The sequence below is a fragment of the Mustelus asterias genome, chromosome 28 (assembly GCF_964213995.1).
Source record: "Mustelus asterias chromosome 28, sMusAst1.hap1.1, whole genome shotgun sequence".
In the NCBI taxonomy this organism is placed as follows: domain Eukaryota; kingdom Metazoa; phylum Chordata; class Chondrichthyes; order Carcharhiniformes; family Triakidae; genus Mustelus; species Mustelus asterias.
Window position 1 is genome coordinate 3,814,345 of NC_135828.1, and position 21,805 is coordinate 3,836,149.

The following is a 21,805-nucleotide window of genomic DNA, read 5'->3' on the forward strand; positions in this document are numbered from 1 at the left end:
CGGTGTTAAGTACAATAATTTCACACTGCTCAACGTGGTCAATTGTGAGACGTATGCTGTTTCCGCAAAATGCGGTGGCGCCCTGTTCAAATGCACATCTGCCTTTACCTAATGTTGCTGTAGCTTTCATCCATAAATAATGACAAATGCCAACATTTTGACAGTGAATAATCACAGGACTGTTTCAGCCCGGAAGGAGGTCATTCAGCCCTTTATGTCCATGCCGCTCTCTGTAGGAGCAATTCTCTGCAGGAGCTTCTTCCCATAACCCTGCACATTCTTCCTTTTGAGATAACAATGGAGTTACAGGAGGCCATCGTAAAAAGCAGAAAATGCTGGAAAAACTCAGCAGGTCCAGCAGCATCTGTGGTGAGAGAAACAGAGCTAACATCCTGAGTCAAATAACTTCAAATCTAAAAGCTTTATCTGTAATATCTTGCTTTTACTTTACAGGAGACTGCCAATCAGTCCTTTTTTTTAATTATTCCATCCACAAAACCAAATTCAAATTCCAATTGATTCCAATTCATAGTCCCCACAAGAGAGACAAATAAGATTCAAGCTGACAAGATGAGGCATTGCACCCCACCTAGGGCTCAATCCAACGACACTCCATACTGGTCAAAAGGTCGCGGTGGCTTTGAAAAATTGCACCAGGTGGCACCTCGGTTAAACCTCATGGGCTACTTTGATCATTGACTTTGGCCAGAATATTACAGCTGGTGGAATTTACCCACAGCGCTGCAGTGAATGGAGATTTGGCTGGGCTGGGTGAATTCTCCAACTTCGCTGAGTGTTGCTGGCTATGTAAATAATCTAAGTTTGGTGAAGGGACACTGGCATGAACGGCCGGAAAGATTGTGCCCTTTACCCTAGCCTGTGAAATCAACTTGTTGATCGTTGACTCTCCCCTACCAGGTCCTTATTTATTTTTTTCAAGTTTCCTTTTATTCCAAAGTGTAGTTAATGATTAGTTGTGCTCCTCTTTTTGTTTTGAAACAAAAATGAGGCTCTTTTTGTGAAGATTAGCTTTCTCTTGGGTCCCCGTTTGATTGAGGACAGGGGCAAACAAACCATTGACATAGAGACATACCAATCAAGGCAGCACAGTGGTTAGCACGGCTGCCTCAAAGTGCCAGGGACCCGGGTTCGATTCCCAGTTTGGGTCACTGTCTATGGGCGGCATGGTAGCACAGTGGTTAGCACTGCTGCTTCACAGCTCCAGGGACCTGGGTTCGATTCCCAGCTTGGGTCACTGTCTGTGTAGAGTTTGCACATTCTCCTCATGTCTGCGTGGGTTTCCTCTGGGTGCTCCGGTTTCCTCCCACAATCCAAAGATGTGCAGGTTAGGTTGATTGGCCATGCTAAAAATGCCCCTTAGTGTCCTGAGATGCGTAGGTTAGAGGGATTAGCGGGTAAAATATGTAGGGATATGGGGGTAGGGCCTGGGTGGGATTGAGGTCGGTGCAGACTCGATTGGCCAAATGGCCTCTTTCTGCACTGTAGGGTTTCTATGATTCTATGTGGAGTCTGAACGTTCTGCCTGTATCTGCGTGGGTTTCCTCTGTTGCTCCGGAAAAAGAGACAAAAGTCTGAGGTCACGTACCAACTGACTCAAGGATAACATTCTTCCCTGCTACCATCAGACTTTTGAACAGACTTACCTCGTATTAAGTTGATCTTTCTCTACACCTAGCTATGACTGTAACACTACATTCTGCATCCTCTCCTTTCCTTCTCTTTGAATGGTATGCTTTGTCTGTATAGCACGCAAGAAACAATACTTTTCACTGTATACTAATACATGTGACAATAATAAGTCAAATCAAATACATTGGCCGTGCTAAATTCTTTCTCAGTGTACCCAAACAGGCGCCAGAGTGTGGTGGCTTGGGGATGTTCACATTAACTTCATTGCGGAGTTAATGTAAGCCTACTTGTGACACTAATAAATAAACTAAACTATAAACAGTTTAAGTACAGGAACAAGCAAACCATTGACACACAGACATACCAACCAGATAGTTACCAAATTGTGTTTTTTTTTTAAATTTGCACCCAGTACTGGGACGGGTGAGGACTTGCCCAACTTCTTAAGAGGAGCTGGGGGCGGGGGGCAATAAGGAAGCTTATAGCAACGGTTCAGAGGTTTAATTATTTTCCCTCTCTGCCTGCTGCTAGCCTATCCTCCCCTGGTCTGGCTGACTTGCCTTTGCTGATAGGCTGAGTTTGTATTTTGAAACGGGGTTAGCACACAGACAGACAGAGAGAGAACTTCCCCTTCCTGCTCCCATCCAGAGGATTAACACAGGAGGGAACAAGAGCTGCAACCACCAAAAACTGCCGCCCAGACCAGGAGGTGAGTGCTAAATATGTATTCGTTTGTGTATATATATTACTTTTTTTAAAATTTAGAAACACGGCAGGTTCCCTTGCAAATTAGGGCCAAGCATCTTTCCGAAGGCCAGAAAGTTTATATAACAAATGCACATGAATAATATTGTGTGTGTTTTTTTTAAATGGGGAGAGACGATCTCGGTCACCAGGTGGGAGGCGATTTTTTAAAAAACAAACAAAAATACAAACTTAAATCTGATGTATGTGAAGAAAAATATGATTGTTTTTTTTAAAAAAAGATTTAGTTTGCGGGGCTTTTATTTATTTCGTGTTGGTTGCGGCGGGAAGCGCTTGGCCTCGAGGGGGGTTTTTTTTGTCCCTGTTTCTAGGCCCCGAGATTCAAAATGTGATAATAAAGCGATGGAAAGACGGGGTGATTCTTTTTATAATTTTTATTTATTTTGCGAGGAGGCGGGGGGGTCCTTTATTTTTTGAGGGGGTGTTTAATTTTTCTTTGCGTTTCCCGCCCCGGGGCGAGCGAGCGATGGAAGCGGGGCCTTCCGCGGCGGCGACAACAACAACACAAAATAATAATAAATCTTCCCTCATTCAGGGCATTAACCACCACTGGAAATGTTTTATTTTAAAATTATATGTGTGTGTCTATATAAAGTTCTTACCGGTGTGGAGGGGAGGAGTTCCACTCCGTGTGTGTGTGTGTGTGTGAGAGGGGGCCTGTGAAGCCGCAGGCCGGCCTCTCTCTGTCCTCGGCCATGGCGGTTGAGCGGCCGGCGCTCGCGCTGGCGGTTTGAATTCGGGCGGGAGGCCGCCGCGTTCCATTCCGTTGGCAATTCGAATTTCAAACCCCCGGCTCGAGCGGGCTCCTCAGCCCTGAGGGGGGTTGGGTTGGGGGGGGGGGAGGGAGGGAAAAGGGGGAATGTTGTCATGGGGTCCTAGCTGCCAATTGTTTTATTGGGGGGGGGGGGGGGGTTGCCCTCTTTTTTTTTGTTGGCATTTTATGTTGCTGTTGCCCCAGGGCGCAATTTGGCAAAATGAGATTTGGGTGGCACTCAGGGAGGCCAGGGACCCCGGTTCAATTCCAGCCTCGGTCACCGTCGGTGTGGAGTTTGCACGTTCTTCTCCCCCACCCGTGTCTGCGTGGGTTTCTTCCGGGTGCTCCGGTTTCCTCCCGCAGTCCGAAATATGCACCGTTTAGTGCGATTGCCCAGGCTGAGTTGTCCCTTAGTGTCCAAAAGATGTACGGGATGAAGGGGATTGGCAATGCTCAGTCGTCCCTTAGTGTCCAAACAATGTGCGGCTTAGGTGGATTGGTCGTGGTGAATTGCCCTTTAGTGTCCCAAAATGTGTAGATTAGATGGATTAACTTTGCATGTTCTTCCCTGTGTCTGCATGGGTTTCTTCCGGGTGCTCCGGTTTCCTCCTGCAGTCCGAAATATGCACCGTTTAGTGGGATTGCCCATGCTCAATTGTCCCTTAGTATCCAAAGATGTGCGGGTTAGGTGGATTGGTCATGGTGAATTGTCCTTCAGTGTCCCAAGATGGATTAGCCATGGTAAATGTGTGTGGTTACGGGCTGGGTAAGATACTCTGTCAATGGGCCAAATGGCCTCTTCTGCACTGTAGGGATTCTATGGTCCTCCATTGACTGGAGATTCACAAGAGTAATTCCAGGGGTGAAACAACTAGCTGTGGGGATAGGATGTCGCTAACCGGTGCAGACCACCTTTTAAAGTTACAAAGCCAATGCTCGGAATGGACCGGGCAAATCCGAATCCATTACTTGCTTGCTCCAAAACCAAATTCAAAATTGAATTGAATCCAATTCATAGGCCCTCTCAAAGAGACAAACAAGATCCAAGCTGACAAGATGAGACATTGCAACCCATCTTGGGCTTGATCTGATGCGTCATCTTAGCAAAAAGGCCAAGTAGCAATACCACCGTGGCTGCTTTCTGCACCGTGACAGTTCTGTAGTTGGAGAGGTTGGGCTGCTTTCCTCTGAGGAAAGATGGCTGAAGGGAGACTTGATAGAGGTACCCTAGACAGTGTAAATAGTGAGAAATTGTTCACACTCTGAGAGTGTCGAGAACCAGAGTACAGATCCAAAATTATGGGTCAAATGAGTAAAAGTTTCGTGAAGAAAGATGTTTTCACCCAGAGTGGTGGTTGGAGATTGGCGTGAACTACCTGAGAGGTTGATGGAAGCAGGCTTAATGAAGGTATTCAAAACGAAACTGGAGTGTTATCTGAAAAGAGAGAATGTGCAAGGTTACAGGGATATGGCAGGGGAATGGGACTACGTGGAATGTTCCGTCAGTGAGCCAGTGCAAACTCAATAGGCTGAATGGTGTCCTTCTGCACTGTAAAGATTCTGACTCAACCAGGCTAAATAAAGGTTAAATAGGTGCTAGGTTGGAGAAACTAGGAGGAAGGATGGTTGGGGCATTCCTTCTCCTTGGAGCTTGAGTGAGGGTGGGGTGTTAGGATCAGGTAGGAGTATGCTAAGATCATCATGACACAGTAACCAAAATCTGTCTTGGGCACCAAATGGGAGTTGATTTAAAAAAAAATCTTAAGTATAAATGTAATGGGGTTCTAGATGTTACTGCTGTGCTAGTTGGGAGGAAGAATGGGGGGGAGGGATAGGCAAAGTTCCTTCTTGGAGCTTGAATGGAGGACGATCTGGTAGGGGTGTGTTAAGATCGTTATGATAGGTTTACCTGAGGTAGACAAAGCTGTTCTTCCCCCACTTCCTTGTAGCTGTTGGCACAGAGTGGGGAGGGGTTAAGGTGTGCAAAATTATGACAGGTTTAGATTTGCAGGAGACAAAGGGAACCTCCCTACCTTCTGGCTGATGGTGGAGGATGAGAGAGTGCAGGTTTTTGAGGTACAAGGATTTGAACAAGGGCTAATGTAAGTAATTTTTTTCTTCGTGCAGCGAGTGGTAAGGATTCGGAACTCACTCCTTCAATGAGGATGGTGGTGGAAGTTGAGACAATTAACAATGTCAAAAAGCAATTGGATGGACTCTTGAACAAAATATATGTGCGGGGTGTGGGGGAATTAGACTGACTGGGTTGCTCTACAGAGAGCCGACATAGACTGGCTTTCCTATTGTGCCATTATGACAAAATGGCTCTATGTATGTGCTTTTTTAATATAAACTCTGGCTTTTTTGTGCTTTTAGTTTGTTTCTTTGAGTTGACAACTCCCCGCGAAGACCACCATAATTGGTTGGGTGAAGAGGAATTGTCTGGTCTATGTCCTTTTTAAAAATACTACTTTCTAATATAAGTCATTCTAATTGTTCCAAGGAATGCATATGGTTTACAAGGTCTTTTTAAAGGGCTGATGCATGGGACCAGCCAATTTGCATTGTGGCGAGTTGGCATGGGAGGGCCGAATGTTCTCCTGTATTGTGCTGTAGTCATTCTTTATGCAGGATTGTGAGAATTTCCTAAATACTTGCAGGGCTATAGAGAAAGAAGTGGGACTAATTATTTAGATTTAGCACAATTCTGTGATTGAGAATGTATTTTATTACCTTTTGAGTTCCTCCAACTCGAAAGTTGATTTCCTTGGTTCTGTTTTACTTGACCAAAAAGATTCTGCAGGGCACGGTGAAGCGGAAGGACCAGAAGCTGTGATTCATGTCGGAGCCAACGACACAGGAAGGAAGAGGTTTGAGGTCCTGCAGTCAGAATCGAACAAGTTGGGGAGGAAATTTAAAAAGGGCCTCCAAAGTAGCAGTCTCTGTATTACTGCCATTGCCATATGTTAATGCAAATCGGAGGATGTGGCAGTTGGATCTGTGGTTAGAGACATGCTGCAAGAGGCAAGGCTTCAGGTTCCTGGCAAATTGAGCTTTGTTCTGGGCAGGAGGGAGTTTATTCAAAGCAGAGAGGGAGCACCTGAACAAAGCTAGAACCTTTGTGCAATGGTATTACCATGGCTGAATCTTCCACCATAAACATTCTGGAGGTTATTGTTAACCGAATCTTGATTGAAACAGCCATATAAATACGCTGATGACCAGAATCTATCAAAGTATTATGCCTAATATAGTACTATGTGTAACAGTACTATGCCTAACTGTACTATGGGTGTACCTACACCTCAGGGACTGCAGCCATTTGAGAAGGCAGCTCACCACCACCTTCTCAAGGGCATCAAGGTGTGGTTAACAAATGCTGGTGTAGCCATCCACATCCCATAAGTGATTTTTTTTTTAAAAAAGCATAGAATCATCGAATCCTACAGTGCAGAAAGAGGCCATTCGGCCCATCGAGTCTGCACCAACCACAATCCCACCCAGGCCCTATCCACACATCCCTACATATTTACCCACTAACCCCTCTAACCTATGCATCCTGGGACACTAAGGGGCAATTTAGAATGGCCAATCAACCTAGCCCGCACATCTTTGGACTGTGGGAGGAAACCGGAGCGCCCGGAGAAAACCCACGCAGACACAGGAAGAATGTGCAAACTCCACACAGACAGCGATCCGAGCCGGGATTCGAACCCAGGTCCCTGGAGCTGTGAAGCAGCAGTGCTAACCACTGTGCCGCATGTCAGAGGCTGAGAAGTCTGTGGCGAATAACTCTTTTCCTGACCTCCAGAGCCTGTCCACAATAGACAAGGCACAAGTCGAGAATGTAATGAAATACTCTCCACTTGCCTGAAGGAATGCAGCTCCAACAACACTCAAGAAGTTCATCTCTGTCCAAGTCAAAGCAGCTTGCTTGATCAACAGCCCATCCACTGTCTTAAATATTCACTGGCGCATAGTAGCAGAAGTGTGTTCCATCTACTAGATACTGCAACAACTTGCCACGGCTCCTTTTCGGTGCTTTTCACACCCACAACCTCGACCAACTAGAAGGACAAGGGCAGCGGAGGCATGGGAACACTACCCAATGTACCATTCTTTCATGGTTGCTGAGTCAAAAATCTGAAACTGTTAGCACTGTGGATATACCGACACTAGATTGGACTGCAGTGGTTCAAGAAGAGCACTCATCATCGCTTCGAGGGTGATTAGGAGTGAGCAACAAATGCTTGTCAGAAACACTTGCATCCCATTAATAGTTTTTTAAAACTAAATCTTGTGGTCAGATTAATGCTGTGGGGAAGGGTTTAAATTAATTTAGCAAAGGATCGGACACAGAAATGTAATAAAACAAGATTCAGAAGCTAGAGAGAAAGACTTGTGAAAATTATATCAAATTAGATAGGATTATAAAGGAAAACACAAATGGTTCCAAGTTAGGTTTGGAGTGCATTTAGGCATTTTTGGGAGCGGCACAGTGGTTAGTACTGCTGCCTCACAGCGCCAGGGACCCGGGTTCAATTTCTGACTTGGGTGACTGTGGAGTATGCACATTCACTCCATGTCTGCGTGGGTTTTCTCCGGGTGCTCCAGTTTCCTCCCACAGTTTAAAAATGTATGGTTTAGGTTGATTGGCTATGCTAAATTGCTCCTTAGTGTCAAGGGGATTGGCAGGGTAAATATGTGGGGTTATGGGGACAGGACCTGGGTGGGATTGTTGTTGGTGCAGGCTTGATGGGCTGAATGGCCTCCTGAACTGTAGGGGCTCTGTGATTCTGTTCTATGTGGTGAGCTGCAGATAGATAGAACATAGAACAGTACAGCACAGAACAGGTCCTTCGGCCCACGATGTTGTGCCGAGCTTTATCTGAAACCAAGATCAAGCTATCCCACTCCCTATCATCCTGGTGTGCTCCATGTGCCTATCCAATAACCGCTTAAATGTTCCTAAAGTGTCTGACTCCACTATCACTGCAGGCAGTCGATTCCACACCCCAACCACTCTCTGCGTAATCCTCTGATATCCTTCCTATAGCTCCATCCACCCGAGGAAATAATCTTTGAACCTTCACTCTATCTATCCCCTTCATCATTTTATAAACCCCTATTAAGTCTCCCCTCAACCTCCTCCGCTCCAGAGAGAACAGCCCTAGCTCCCTCAACCTTTCCTCATAAGACCTACCCTCCAAACCAGGCAGCGTCCTGGTAAATCTCCTTTGCACTCTTTCCAGCGCTTCCACATCCTTCTTATAGTGAGGTGACCAGAACTGCACACAATATTTCAAATGTGGTCTCACCAAGGTCCTGTACAGTTGCAGCATAACCCCACGGCTCTTAAACTCCAACCCCCTGTTAATAAAAGCTAACACACTATAGGCCTTCTTCACAGCTCTAACTACTTGAGTGGCAACCTTCAGAGATCTGTGGATATGGACCCCAAGATCTCTCTGTTCCTCCACAGTCTTCAGAACCCTACCTTTGACCCTGTAATCCACATTTAAACTTGTCCTACCAAAATGAATCACCTCACATTTATCAAGGTTAAACTCCCATCTGCCATTTTTCAGCCCAGCTTTGCATCCTATCTATGTCTCTTTGCAGTCTACAACAGCCCTCCACCTCATCCACTACTCCACCAATCTTGGTGTCATCAGCAAATTTACCGATCCACCCTTCAGCCCCCTCCTCTAGGTCATTAATAAAAATCACAAATAGCAGAGGACCAAGCACTGATCCCTGTGGCACTCCGCTAGCAACCTGCCTCCAGTCCGAAAATTTTCCATCCACCACCACCCTCTGTCTTCGATCAGATAGCCAGTTACCTATCCAATCTGCCAACTTTCTACTAATAGATAGCTAACATCTGGTATGTGGCAGTCTTTTAAGGAACGGTTGTTAGGGCTACAGGACAAGCATGTGTCTGTAAAAAAGAAGGATAGGAAGGGTAGGATTAGAGAACCGTGGATAACCAGGGAAATTGAAGGACTGGTCAAAAGGAAAAGAGAGGCGTATGTTAGGTCCAAGCAGCTAAAAACGGAGGGAGCTCTGGAGGAGTACAATGAAAGTAGGAAAGTACTCAAACGGGGAATTAGAAGAGCAAAAAGGGGTCACGAAATGTTCTTGGCAGACAGGATTAAGGAGAATCCCAAGGCATTTTATTCATACGTTAGGAACAAAAGGGTTGTTAGGGAAAAAATCGGACACCTCAGGGACAAAAGTGGGGACTTATGCTTGGAGCCCAAAGAAGTAGGAGAGATCCTAAATGAATACTTTGCGTCGGTATTCACAAAGGAGAGGGATGTGTTGACTGGGAGTGTCTCTGAGGGGAGTGTTGAACCGTTGGAGAAAATCTCCATTACAAAGGAGGAAGTGTTAGGTTTGTTAGAGAATATAAAGACTGACAAATCCCCAGGGCCTGATGGAATCTATCCAAGGCTTCTCAGGGAGACGAGAGGTGAAATCGTTGGGCCTCTGACGCAAATCTTTGTCTCGTCACTGGACACAGGTGAGGTCCCAGAGGATTGGAGGATAGCCAATGTGGTCCCGTTATTTAAGAAGGGTAGGAAGGATAACCCGGGTAATTATAGGCCGGTGAGCTTGACGTCCGTGGTGGGGAAGTTGTTGGAGAAGATTCTTAGAGATAGGATGTATGCGCATTTAGAAAGGAATAAACTCATTAACGATCTACTAACCTGGTGGTGTTTTTTGAAGAAGTGACCAAAATGGTTGACGAAGGAAGGGCCGTGGATGTTGTCTATATGGACTTTAGTAAAGCGTTTGACAAAGTCCCTCATGGTAGGCTAGTGAAAAAGGTTGGATCCCATGGGATAAAGGGGGAGGTGGCTAGATGGGTGGAGAACTGGCTTGGTCATAGAAGACAGAGGGTGGTAGTGGAAGGGTCTTTTTCCGGCTGGAGGCCTGTGACTAGTGGTGTACCGCAGGGCTCTGTATTGGGACCTCTGCTGTTTGTGATTTATATAAATGATCTGGAAGAAGGAGTAACTGGGGTGATCAGTAAGTTTGCGGACGACACAAAACTGGCAGGACTTGCAGATAGTGAGGAACGTTGTCAGAGGCTACAGAAGGATATAGATAGGCTGGAAATTTGGGCAAGGAAATGGCAGATGGAGTTCAATCCTGATAAATGCGAAGTGATGCATTTTGGTGGGAATAATGTAGGGAGGAGCTACACGATAAATGGAAGAACCATAAAGGGTGTAGAGTCGCAGAGGGACCTGGGTGTGCAAGTCCACAGATCTTTGAAGGTGACGTCACAGGTGGTGAAGAAGGCATATGGCATGCTTGCCTTTATAGGACGGGGCATAGAGTATAAGAGTTGGGGTCTGATGTTGCAGATGTATAGAACGTTGGTTCGGCCGCATTTGGAATACTGCGTCCAGTTCTGGTCGCCACACTACCAGAAGGACGTGGAGGCTTTGGAGAGAGTACAGAGGAGGTTTACCAGGATGTTGCCTGGTATGGAGGGGCTTGGTTATGAGGAGAGATTGGGGAAACTGGGGTTGTTCTCCTTGGAAAGACGGAGGATGAGGGGAGACTTAATAGAGGTGTATAAAATTATGAAAGGCATAGATAGGGTGAACGGTGGGAAGCTTTTCCCCGGGTCGGTGGTGACGTTCACGAGGGGTCATAGGTTCAAGGTGAAGGGGGGGAGGTTTAACACAGATATCAGAAGGACATATTTCACACAGAGGGTCGTGGGGGCCTGGAATGTGTTGCCGGGCAAGGTGGTGGAGGCGGACACACTGGGAACGTTTAAGACTTATCTAGACAGCTATATGAACGGAGTGGGAATGGAGGGATACAAAAGAGTGGTCTAGTTTGGACCAGGGAGCGGCGCGGGCTAATTGTTCCTTGTTTCTCGTTTCAAGGCTTCATTCTATGATCATCTTGCTGGTGCCAGTACAGAGCGAGACTGCGGATAGTTGGGAACCTGTCTCGGGGGCAGGGAAATCAGATGGTGTTCGTGGAAGTGGAAATGACTAGGGTTGGGAAGCATTTTCCGATCAGGGCCATTGTGATCTCCTGGACTCGTTTCGATCGCCTCAGGGGGTCGGAGAGGAATTTCCCAGATTTTTTTTCCCCATATTGGCCCTGGGGTTTTCACTCTGGGTTTTCGCCTCTCCCTGGAGATCACATGGTCTGGAATGGGGGGGTGGGGGTGAGTTAATAGGTTGTGATGAACAAAGCATCGTAGCTGTGAGGGACAGCTCGGTGGATAGGATATTGGTATGTAGATAGGCTGGAAAATTGGGCGGGGATCCTGGATTCAGGATTCAATCCTGGACCGGGGAGCGGCGCGGGCTTGGAGGGCCGATGGGCCTGTTCCTGTGCTGTATTGTTCTTTGTTTGTTCTTTCCCTCTATCCCACACCTCCTTACTTTCATCATAAGCCGACCATGGGGGACCTTATCAAACGCCTTACTAAAATCCATGTATATGACATCAACACACTTAGTTACCTCCTCAAAAAAATTCTATCAAATTTGTGAGGCACGACTTGCCCTTCACGAATCCGTGCTGACTATCCCGGATTAATCCGCATCTTTCTAAATGGTCGTAAATCCCATCCCTCAGGACTTTTTCCATCAACTTACCAACCACCGAAGTAAGACTAACCGGCCTATAATTACCAGGGTCATTTCTATTCCCTTTCTTAAACAGAGGAACAACATTCGCCACTCTCCAGTCCTCTGGCACCATCCCCGTGGACAGTGAGGACCCAAAGATCAAAGCCAAAGGCTCTGCAATCTCATCCCTTGCCTCCCAAAGAATCCTAGGATATATTTCATCAGGCCCAGGGGACTTATCGACCTTCAGTTTATTCAAAACTGCTAGTACATCCTCCCTCCGAACATCTACTTCCTCCAGCCTATTAGCCTGTAACACCTTCTCTTCCTCAAAAACATGGCCCCTCTCCTTGGTGAACACTGAAGAAAAGTATTCATTCATCACCTCTCCTATCTCTACTGACTCCATACACAAGTTCCCACTACTGTCCTTGACCGACCCTAACCTCACCCTGGTCATTCTTTTATTCCTCACATAAGAGTAAAAAGCCTTGGGGTTTTCCTTGATCCGACCCACCAAGGACTTCTCATGCCCCCTCCTAGCTCTCCTAAGCCCCTTTTTCAGCTCAAGATACAAGTAGCCATATTGGAATACTATATGGTGAGATCTTGTTCAAAATATATTATAGACTGCTTTATATTCCTGGGTGCAAGGTATTCAGAAAAGCTAAGCCATAACCTCTTCCCTATCTATTGATCCCTCCCTCTCCTTGGCAACCTCTTGAAGTTGAACCAGAATGTTGATGTCATTTTGATTTGATGTGATTTATTATTGTCACATGTATTAACATACAGTGAAAAGTTTTGTTTCTTGCGCAGACAAAGCATACCGTTCATAGAGAAAAAGATGAGAGAGTGCAGAATGTAGTGTTACAGTCATAGCTAGGGTGTAGAGAAAGATCAACTTACTGCAAGATAGGTCCATTTTAAAAGTCTGACGGCAGCAGGGAAGAAGCTGTTCTTGAGTCGGTTGGTATGTGACCTCAGACCTTTGTATCTTTTTTCCCGACGGAAGAAGGTGGAAGAGAGAATGTCCAGGGTGCATGTCCTTAATTATGCTGGCTGCTTTGCCGAGGCAGTGGGAAGTGTAGACAGAATCAATGGATTGGAGACTGGTTTGTGCGATTGATTGCGCTACATTCACGATTTTTTGTAGTTTCTTGTGGTCTTGGCAGAGCAGGAGCCATACCAAGCTGTGATACATGCGGGAACAATGCATTTGACCCCAAGGTGAGCTTCTGACCATACGTTTGCACCATCCTCAAGTCTGCCTATTTCCATCTCTGCAAATCGCCCAACTTGACCCCTGCATCAGCTCACTTGCTGTTGTCAAACCCTCATCCATTTATTTGGTACCTCTAGACTTGACTATTCAGCACTCCTGGCTGACCTCCCACATTACACCTTCCATAAACTTGAGGTCATCTAAATCTTTGCTGGTATCTTCTTCTTGCACCAAGTCTAACACCATTACCCCATGCTCATTGATTTGATTTGATTCATTATTGTCACATGTATTAGTATACAGTGAAAAGTATTGTTTCTTGCATGCTATACAAACAAAGCATACCATTCATAGAGAGGGAAAGGAGAGAGTGCAGAATGTAGTGTTACAGTCATAGCTAGGGTGTTGAGAAAGATCAACTTAGTGCGAGGTGGGTCCATTCAAAAGTCTGATGGTAGCAGGGAAGAAGCTGTTCCTGAGTCACTTGGTACGTGACCTCAGACTTCTGCATCTTTTTCCTGATGGAAGAAGGTGGAAGAGAGTATGTCCGGGGTGTGTGGGGCCTTTTTCCGAGTCAGCAGGAAGTGTAGACAGAGTCAATGAATGGGAGGCTGGTTTGCGTGATGGATTGGGCTACATTCACGACCTTTTGTAGTTTCTTGTGGTCTTGGGTAGAGCAGGAGCCATACCAAGCTGTGATACAACACGAAAGAACGCTTTCTATGGTTCACCTACATGGGTTCCTGGTGAAGCAACACCTCAATGTTATCATTCTTACCCTTGTTCTCAAATCCCGCCATGGCCTCACCCCTCGCCTCTGTTCTCCAACCCCATTCTGAGATAATTGTCTTAGTTAATTCTGGCTGTCTCAGCAGCCCTAATCCTCCACCGTTGGTGGCCACGCCTTCAGTTGCCTGGGTCCTAAACTGAGGAATTCCCTTGCTAAGCATTTCCATCCACCTACCTCTTCCAAGGCATTCCTTTAAAAATTATCCCCTTTGACCAAGCTTTTGGCCATCTGCACTAATATTTCCTCATAGTTGTGTCAGATTTTGTTTCATACTGCCGCTGTGAAGCATCTTGGGATGCTTTATGTCAACAGTGCTATATAAATGCAAATTGCTAAAAAAAAAAATTGAGGATTCCAGTTTTGATTCAGGGAAACATTACACTGCTAGAAAGAGAGATTGTCCTTGAGGGCTCAAAGACAGAATCTATTTATTTGGAATTAAGACACAATGAAAGAACCGTTACACTACTAGGTGCCTGGGGGTAGAGAATTCCAAAGCCCTAACAATGAAGCAATTTCTCATCTCAGTCTTAAATAGCTAACCCTCTTTTCTGATTCTAGGACTCCTTGTTCTGTACCCTTGGAAGAGGTAGGTGGATGGAAATGCTTAGCAAGGGAATTCCTCAGTTTAGGACCCAGGCAACTGAAGGCATGGCCACCAACGGTGGAGGAATTAGGGCTGCTGAGACAGCCAGAATTAACGAAGACAATTATCTCAGAATGGGGTTGGAGAACAGAGGCGAGGGGTGAGGCCATGGAGGGATTTGAGAACAAGGGTAAGAATGATAACATTGAGGTGTTGCTTCACCAGGAACCCATGTAGGTCAACCATAGGAAGCATTCTTTCGTGTTGTATCACAGCTTGGTATGGCTCCTGCTCTACCAATAGTGGAAATGAGATAATTGAACAGATTTGCAAAGAAATTACTGAGAAGTGCAAGATTAGTGAATATTTTTAGAGTTTAACTATTCTAATTTTGACTGGATGGAGAAGGAGAGGAATTTCTGAAGTGAGTTCCGAAGAGTTTTTTCTTGAGTACGTTTCTAGCCCAAAGAGGAAGGTGGCATCGCTGAATGAGGGAATGTTAGTCAGGGAGCATCTATGATAAAAAATAACTGGAGGGGGGCTAATTTCAGTGAATTCAGGCAGCAACTGCCCTAGATAAATTGGAGTCAAAGACAGGCAGGCAGCTTTGGTCTCCTTCCCCAAGGAAGGATATACGTATCTTTGGTGGTAGAGTTTTGCAGTTTCAGTTCATTGATTCCTGTGCTGAGACTATTGTCATATAAAGAGTAATATAATGGGCCCATGTTCTTTGGCATCCAGAGGAATTTGAAATGTATAACATTTTGATGGGGTTTGACAAGGTTGGTACTCAGCAGCTGTTTTCCCCTAGCTGGAGGGTACAGAACAAGGAGTCCTAGAATCAGAAGACTGAGATGAGAAATTGCTTCATTGTTAGGGCTTTGGAATTCTCTATCCCCCCAGGCAGTAATGGATGCTCAGGTGTTCTGGAAAATTCAGGACTAAAATCTGTGCATTTTGGACACTAAGAGAATTGAGCGATAGGATAGAAAGTGGAGTTGAGGTAGGGGATTCGCCGTCAGTTTATTGCTTCATCTGTTTACAGCACAAGTGAGTTGAACAAGATTTCTGCTGTGATGAAGGGTCATCTGGACTCAACCTTGGCACTATTCTCTCTCCACAGAAGCTATCGGACCTGCTGAGATTTTCCAGCATTTTCTGTTTTTGTTTCAGATTTCTGATTGGTTCCCTTGGAGGACAAGACATACCCTACTATTTGTCTGGAAAATATAATTTGATGTTCTCTGTTTTGGAGTAAATAAATGTTGTCTGCGATATGTAATTTGATCCATTCATTATCAGACACCTGTCAAGTCCCGTTAAGGCATATGCTGCACATTCTAGGTGCTGCTGGGTTCAGATAGGAAAGAGTGAAGCTGTGGAGAGATTTCAACATGAGGCTGAGTGTTTTAAAATCAAGCTGTTTAATGGATCATGAGTCAATGTAACGCAACTAACAAGCACAGAGGTGATGAGTGAATGGGACTTTCTGCGATTTAAGACATGGTACAGCAGTTTTGGATGAGCTCAGGTTCATTGAGGGCGGAAGATGGGACGCTGGCCAGGATAACGTGAATCGGCGAGTCTGGGCAAATAACACAAATGTAACATCATGCATGTTGGTAGGTCCAATGCAGCATTTTGTGAGAGAGGAGAATGAGGTTTTTAAAAATGTTTTAATTATCAGGAAATAGTCAAGTCCAGTGTTTATTACCCATCCTCAGTTGCAAGAACCAGCACATCCATGATGGACCAAGTGACCATCTCCTGTATCTCTTTTTTGTTTAAATAATTATGGTATTTGTTTAGATCCACAGTTGGTTTAATATACTGCCCCACAACACGCAAGATGTCAGCCCGAAGTGGAAAAAAGAAGATGACCAAGTTGTCACGCTCAGCCAGAGCTGGGGTCATTTTTCCCGTTGGTAGGATGATGCGATATTTACGGAAAGCAACATTCAAATATCGTATTGGAATGGGAGCACCTGTTTACTTGGCAGCAGTCATAGAGTACCTAGCAGGTAAAAAAAAAAGTGAAGAACAATATAATTCTGTTTGGAAGGAAAGAAAGTTATAGAAATGGGTCCTTTAATCATGGTGACCATATTGTTTTGAATCTTTAGATGAAACTGAATTCTGGTTATACTTTCTCTAGCCCTTTGAACTGTAAAATGCATCTTTGTTACAGCTGAAATCCTGGAACTGGCTGGAAATGCAGCAAGAGATAACAAGAAGAGTAGAATAACTCCAAGACACATTCTGCTAGCAGTGGCAAATGATGAAGAACTGAATCAAGTAAGGCTTGTAATGATAAAAGCAAAACACTCCAGATGCTGACAATTTGAAATGAAAACAGAAAATGTTGGAAGTCGGATCAGGCAGTATCTGTGGAGAGAGAAACACAATTAAAACTTCAGGTTGATAACATTTTTAATATTTTGCAGTTCTGATGAGCTTCTAAACAAATACACTTGAAGGGAAAGGGGGAAGAGGAGAGGAAAAAACAAAGGGAAAAGTCTGTGATAAGTTGGAAGATAGGAGTGGTTAAATTAACAAAAGATGGGTGATAGTGCAAGAGGGTAGTAATAGGATAAATGGAAAAGGCAAAAGCTTATTATGAAGGTGTAAATGGGAGTAGCAAAATAATTACCAATAGCTGCTGTCTTACAGGGGTGGGGTAGGAAATTACCTGAAATGGTTAAACCCAATGTTGTGTGTGGAAGCCCGTAAAGTCACTTTACTGTATTTGTACTATGAAGTTCAGATCCCTGTGCCATTCTAAATATAAAATAAAGTTAATAGTGTAAGTTTAGCCTTTCAAATTAAATATATACAGGAACTGCAACATGCTCGTTTCTCTTTTTTTATTTACCAGCAGTTGTACAAGATAATTTTTCAATTTGTAGAAATAGATTGGCTGTAATTAATGCCCCCCACCCCGGCAGGTTCTGAAGATGTGAATCCTTCTGGGATTCTGCCGCCTCTGATCCAGATGCAATTTAATTTCCTGCCCAGCCTCAAGACCACTGCAGCGCTGTGCTAGGACAGACTGGAGAGCTTTCGGCCAATCTGATTGGCCATTTAAGAGTGAAATGGCAGTGGGACTATCGAAGGCAGACACTCAGGATGGCAGGTATCAAGCGCTTGCCATCCTGAAAATTCCGCAGTGTCTCTTTCATTCTATATAACATACGAGTAGATTTGTGTATTGCAATCATTTGATTCTGATAGTGCTGCTCATTACAGGCTGCATGTTGAGGTTTGGACCTAAAAACAGCTTAACTCCCCAAGTTATTTACTGTTTAAAATGCATTTAGCTTTAATAGTGATGTCACAATGTACAAACATACTTAATGAGGGTGTTTAACTGCACACCCACACTACATTTCAATATTTGAAATTGCTGTTACTTTTGTGCCTGTAGCTACTAAGGGGAGTAACAATTGCCAGTGGTGGTGTGCTGCCTAGAATTCATCCTGAACTTCTGGCAAAGAAACGTGGTTCCCGAAGTAAAGCAGAAACCATTCTTTCTACACCATCTGAAAAGAAAGCAAAAAAAGCAAAGGCTTCTCCAGTCAAAAAATCTGTGAAGAAATCATCTGTCAAAAAAGCTACAAAGTCCAAATCCGTCAGAAAGGTAAGTACACATCATGAAAAGTTGTTTTGGACATTATGTCACTCTGATAGTAAGGATGTACAATGGTGCACAACTGTACAGGATGAGTAATTAGTAACCAATTATTAGCTATTATAACTTTGATCTTGCTGAAAAAAGAAACATGTTGCCAAAGTCTTTTGTCTTGCACTCATCAGGTCAAACATAAGAATGCCAAATTTCAAGTGGTCACAACAATTTGTACCACAGAAGAAAAGGGGTGCTGATTGGTTGGCAAGTCGACTGTGATTGGGGTGAACAATAGGCTCCCCATACTTCCGGGTACTTCAAAAGAAGCACAAGGCTTAAACATATTCTTTTTGTTTGCGGAGAATGGGTCCCTGTATATGACTTTATGCCATCACAAACTTAACTAATTATCTTAAATTGGTTTAGTTCAGCAACTGCTGCCCAATGGCAGAATTACAGTAGATGTATTGTTTTGGATTTTGCAAGCATGGGCTGGATGAGTGCAAGCAGGGACTGGATGAGTACAGTCTAAACTCTGCCTATTCCAGACAGCCAGACGAACATGTATGATTCAATCAACCAACTGTTGGGGCGTCCAGCCCATGTATCTGGCATTGCTAAATTGCTTAGTAGGCAGAATATGTTTTTGGTCTGATGGCAGCATCATATAAGCATATTTCAACAATAAAGAAATTAAGTTTTCCAAAACCTTTTTGTAAATTAGGGTAAGCGAACAGAAAATAAGGAAGGGGCATCTAGTTCCACATCAGATGAGGTACCTGGTGAAGGATTCACAATTCTTTCGACAAAGAGCCTTTTCCTGGGGCAAAAGGTAAGAGTTGTGACATTCTTTGATTCAAATTCAGATTTAAATTAATCCAAAAGCCTGGATATATATATATCAGTTGTGTGCAATTTTGTTTACCCACTTTGTGTGAGGATTGATGCCTGTTAAAACCAAGTGCTGATTCAACATGTTACATATTAATTTTTGTCTTCATGTTAAGCCATTTTGACTGTTTTTGATTATTATTAACTGTTCCTATTAACGTGCTTCAGCTAGACCTTCTCTTTATTTTTCAGCTGTCCTTGACTCAAAGCGATATCAGTAACATTGGTTCAGTTAAAGTTGAGTGCATCATTAATCCAACGAATGCTGAAATTGATCTGAAAGAGGATGTAGGTATGTTTTTGTGTTGTTCCCACTAGGCCTTGCAGTGATAATTTCACTAGCTGAGGAAAGTTTGAGATGGTTGAAATGTTGGATATATTTACAGTAAGTTACTGTGTTCACATTAGCATATTTAAAATGGGTTGAAAGTATTGAAATATGAAAGTTGCATTAAGCAGTAGGATTCACTACCCAGAATCATTTAATAAAAATAGTTTCCACAGTTTAGGTGTATTTCCTAATTTATTGATCATCCTAATGGAAAATATCTTATTAAAAGAAGTGCACATAGAAAATGAATTATTTTAACAAACTTTTTTAAAATTAAGTAATTAAAACCCCAGTTCACAAATCTGTCTGGAGAAATAAGAATGGGCAGCAATTGGCTGCTGTAGTTTGCTCACCCTGCTTGTATTTAAGCAGTATTCCCAGTAACAATTAGGGATCTCCTCTTGTCTTCATAAAGGGTATGTTTATTGCAATTTTCCAGTCAGAAGTTGGGAAGCAGAAAGTCCAAAAGTAAATTTCATGATTAGGATCTGAACTTTGGTTTTGCTGAGTTTTGAAATAGAGTTTTTTCCTACTATGTCTTGGTCCATTAATAGACCTCCAAATTAACACCAGTGTAAGTATCACCCCTTACACAAGTTGGTTATTTGCCAGTGCTGATCCAAACACAAGCCTCATAACTTGGTGAGTGAGTGACCTTCAGTCTGCCTGTCACCTGTTTTCCCGTTGTTGGTCTGATTTACACCTCTGCATTTTAGTGCCAGTGATGGCAAAGTATAGCATGCCTAACACCCAATAGCTTAATCTTTAAATCAGAATGTTAAGAGCCAACTGATTTTCTGACATATGTTTGTCCTGGAATTACTCCACACAAAGGTATTTTTTGGTTTTACCAGGATGTTACATCATATCTGCATTGTGAAGCCCTTGTTTTTGCAGAGTTAAAGACTGTTGCGGTACAAGCTTCAATAATTCTGAGTGCAATAAACATATTTTATTGGAAATGTATGAGTGCCCATTATCATTTTAACCCCACATGGACTGAACCTATATGTAAAGAATTGAAAAGTCTGTACACATCTATGGAGATTTTACTATGTATTTTTGTATCAGAAATACATTAAGCTTTAAAGTGTCAATGTATTTATTATTAGAGGGATGTAGAAAGATTTTCTCCTGTACATGCAACAAAACTAGAAGAACTTTCCTGTGTAACATTGCACAAAACATCCCACCATTATGAACAATGTATCATGAGCTCTGTTGAGACTTCGAGCAGTGGTAACCCTGGGAATTCAGCTTGCAGTTTATTTTTTCAGACTACCATTACGATGGTGTTGTTTTACATATTGATATGGTGGAGGTGGGAATGGAACTTGTGTTTGACCCTTCTGATGAGGTTCAGTCCACTTCAACACCTACAGACCAGCTGAAAGTATGTGTTCTAAAGAGTAATGGTAATTTCAGGCAACGCTTTGGAGAAGGCGGGTGGAAAGGAGTTTTTGGATGCTGTGAAAGAACTGCGAAAATCTAATGGACCTTTGGAAGTAACTGGGGGCAAGTTTTTTTAAGTTTATTATCTTTCAACGCTTAACTATATTGAAATCATGTTTAAAGATCTGAATTTATTATCCGAAGTGTCTGCATGAATAATACACTGAAGAATTACTTTGTTAAAATTTCAATCATGAAAATCAAATTATAAGAACATAAGAAATAGGAGCAGGAGTAGGCCATCCAGCCCCTCGAGCCTGCCCCGCCATTCAATAAGATCATGGCTGATCTGAAGTGGATCAGTTCCACTTACCCGCCTGATCCCTATAACCCCTAATTCCCTTACCAATCAGGAATCCATCTATCCGTGATTTAAACATATTCAACGAGGTAGCCTCCACCACTTCAGTGGCAGAGAATTCCAGAGATTCACCACCCTCTGAGAGAAGTTCCTCCTCAACTCTGTCCTAAACTGACCCCCCTTTATTTTGAGGCTGTGCCCTCTAGCTCTGGTTTCCTTTCTAAGTTGGTGTTGGTGTTTTGAATGCCATAATTAAACAAGCATATCTTAATTTTTCAGCCAAGGGCATTTTACAGCAATGCATTATTGGGAACCTTGCAATGATTAATATGTTTAAATATCAAAATATTTTCATTCCAAACAACTATTTGATTGCGGTTTAGTTGTCTGGACCCAATGGTTATAGCTTATTTGACCAAATATCTGTTGTGATATGCACCACAGTAATGTTCATTAGCATTAACCCATGTAGCCAAAATAGATCTGGTTGGAGGTCGTGGAGTGTTTGATAGAATCTGACCTTTGAACCAATATTCTCCTGATCAGACAAATGGGAGCTGATAATGACATCTGAGATTCCAGGTTCATAAATGCCCCAGAGTTCCATTTATCCATGACATGAAGTGGCTTGGACTACTGTTCTCAATCTGAAAGTGTGTAGATATTTGTTATAACTCTTTACAAGGAATTGTATATTAGGAAATTCTGCCTTTTGGAATACCCAGAGCACAGTTTTGAGGTTTTGTTTCAAGCTCTGCAGTCTTTTGGGTCATTAGATATCTTGCTTTTATACATGCACGTGCAAAAGAAACTTCATAGTCTGATT

The 21,805-nt window shown here is 43.5% G+C and overlaps 1 protein-coding gene across 2 annotated transcripts in view; it reads left to right on the forward strand.

Moving 5' to 3' along the window:
- The first annotated feature begins 2,114 nt into the window (after positions 1-2,114).
- The window catches only part of macroh2a2 (macroH2A.2 histone), a 29,455-nt gene continuing 9,764 nt past the window's right edge, over positions 2,115-21,805 (forward strand). Inside the window, exons 1-7 of one of the 2 annotated variants that reach the window (XM_078199357.1) lie at positions 2,115-2,359; positions 16,189-16,400; positions 16,568-16,674; positions 17,804-18,016; positions 18,729-18,836; positions 19,088-19,187; positions 20,652-20,741. In XM_078199357.1, the coding sequence (XP_078055483.1) occupies positions 16,229-16,400; positions 16,568-16,674; positions 17,804-18,016; positions 18,729-18,836; positions 19,088-19,187; positions 20,652-20,741 (790 nt within the window). In that variant the 5' untranslated portion in view covers positions 2,115-2,359; positions 16,189-16,228. The remainder of the gene's footprint in view (positions 2,360-16,188; positions 16,401-16,567; positions 16,675-17,803; positions 18,017-18,728; positions 18,837-19,087; positions 19,188-20,651; positions 20,742-21,805) is intronic. The other variant, XM_078199356.1, reaches the window with a different exon arrangement.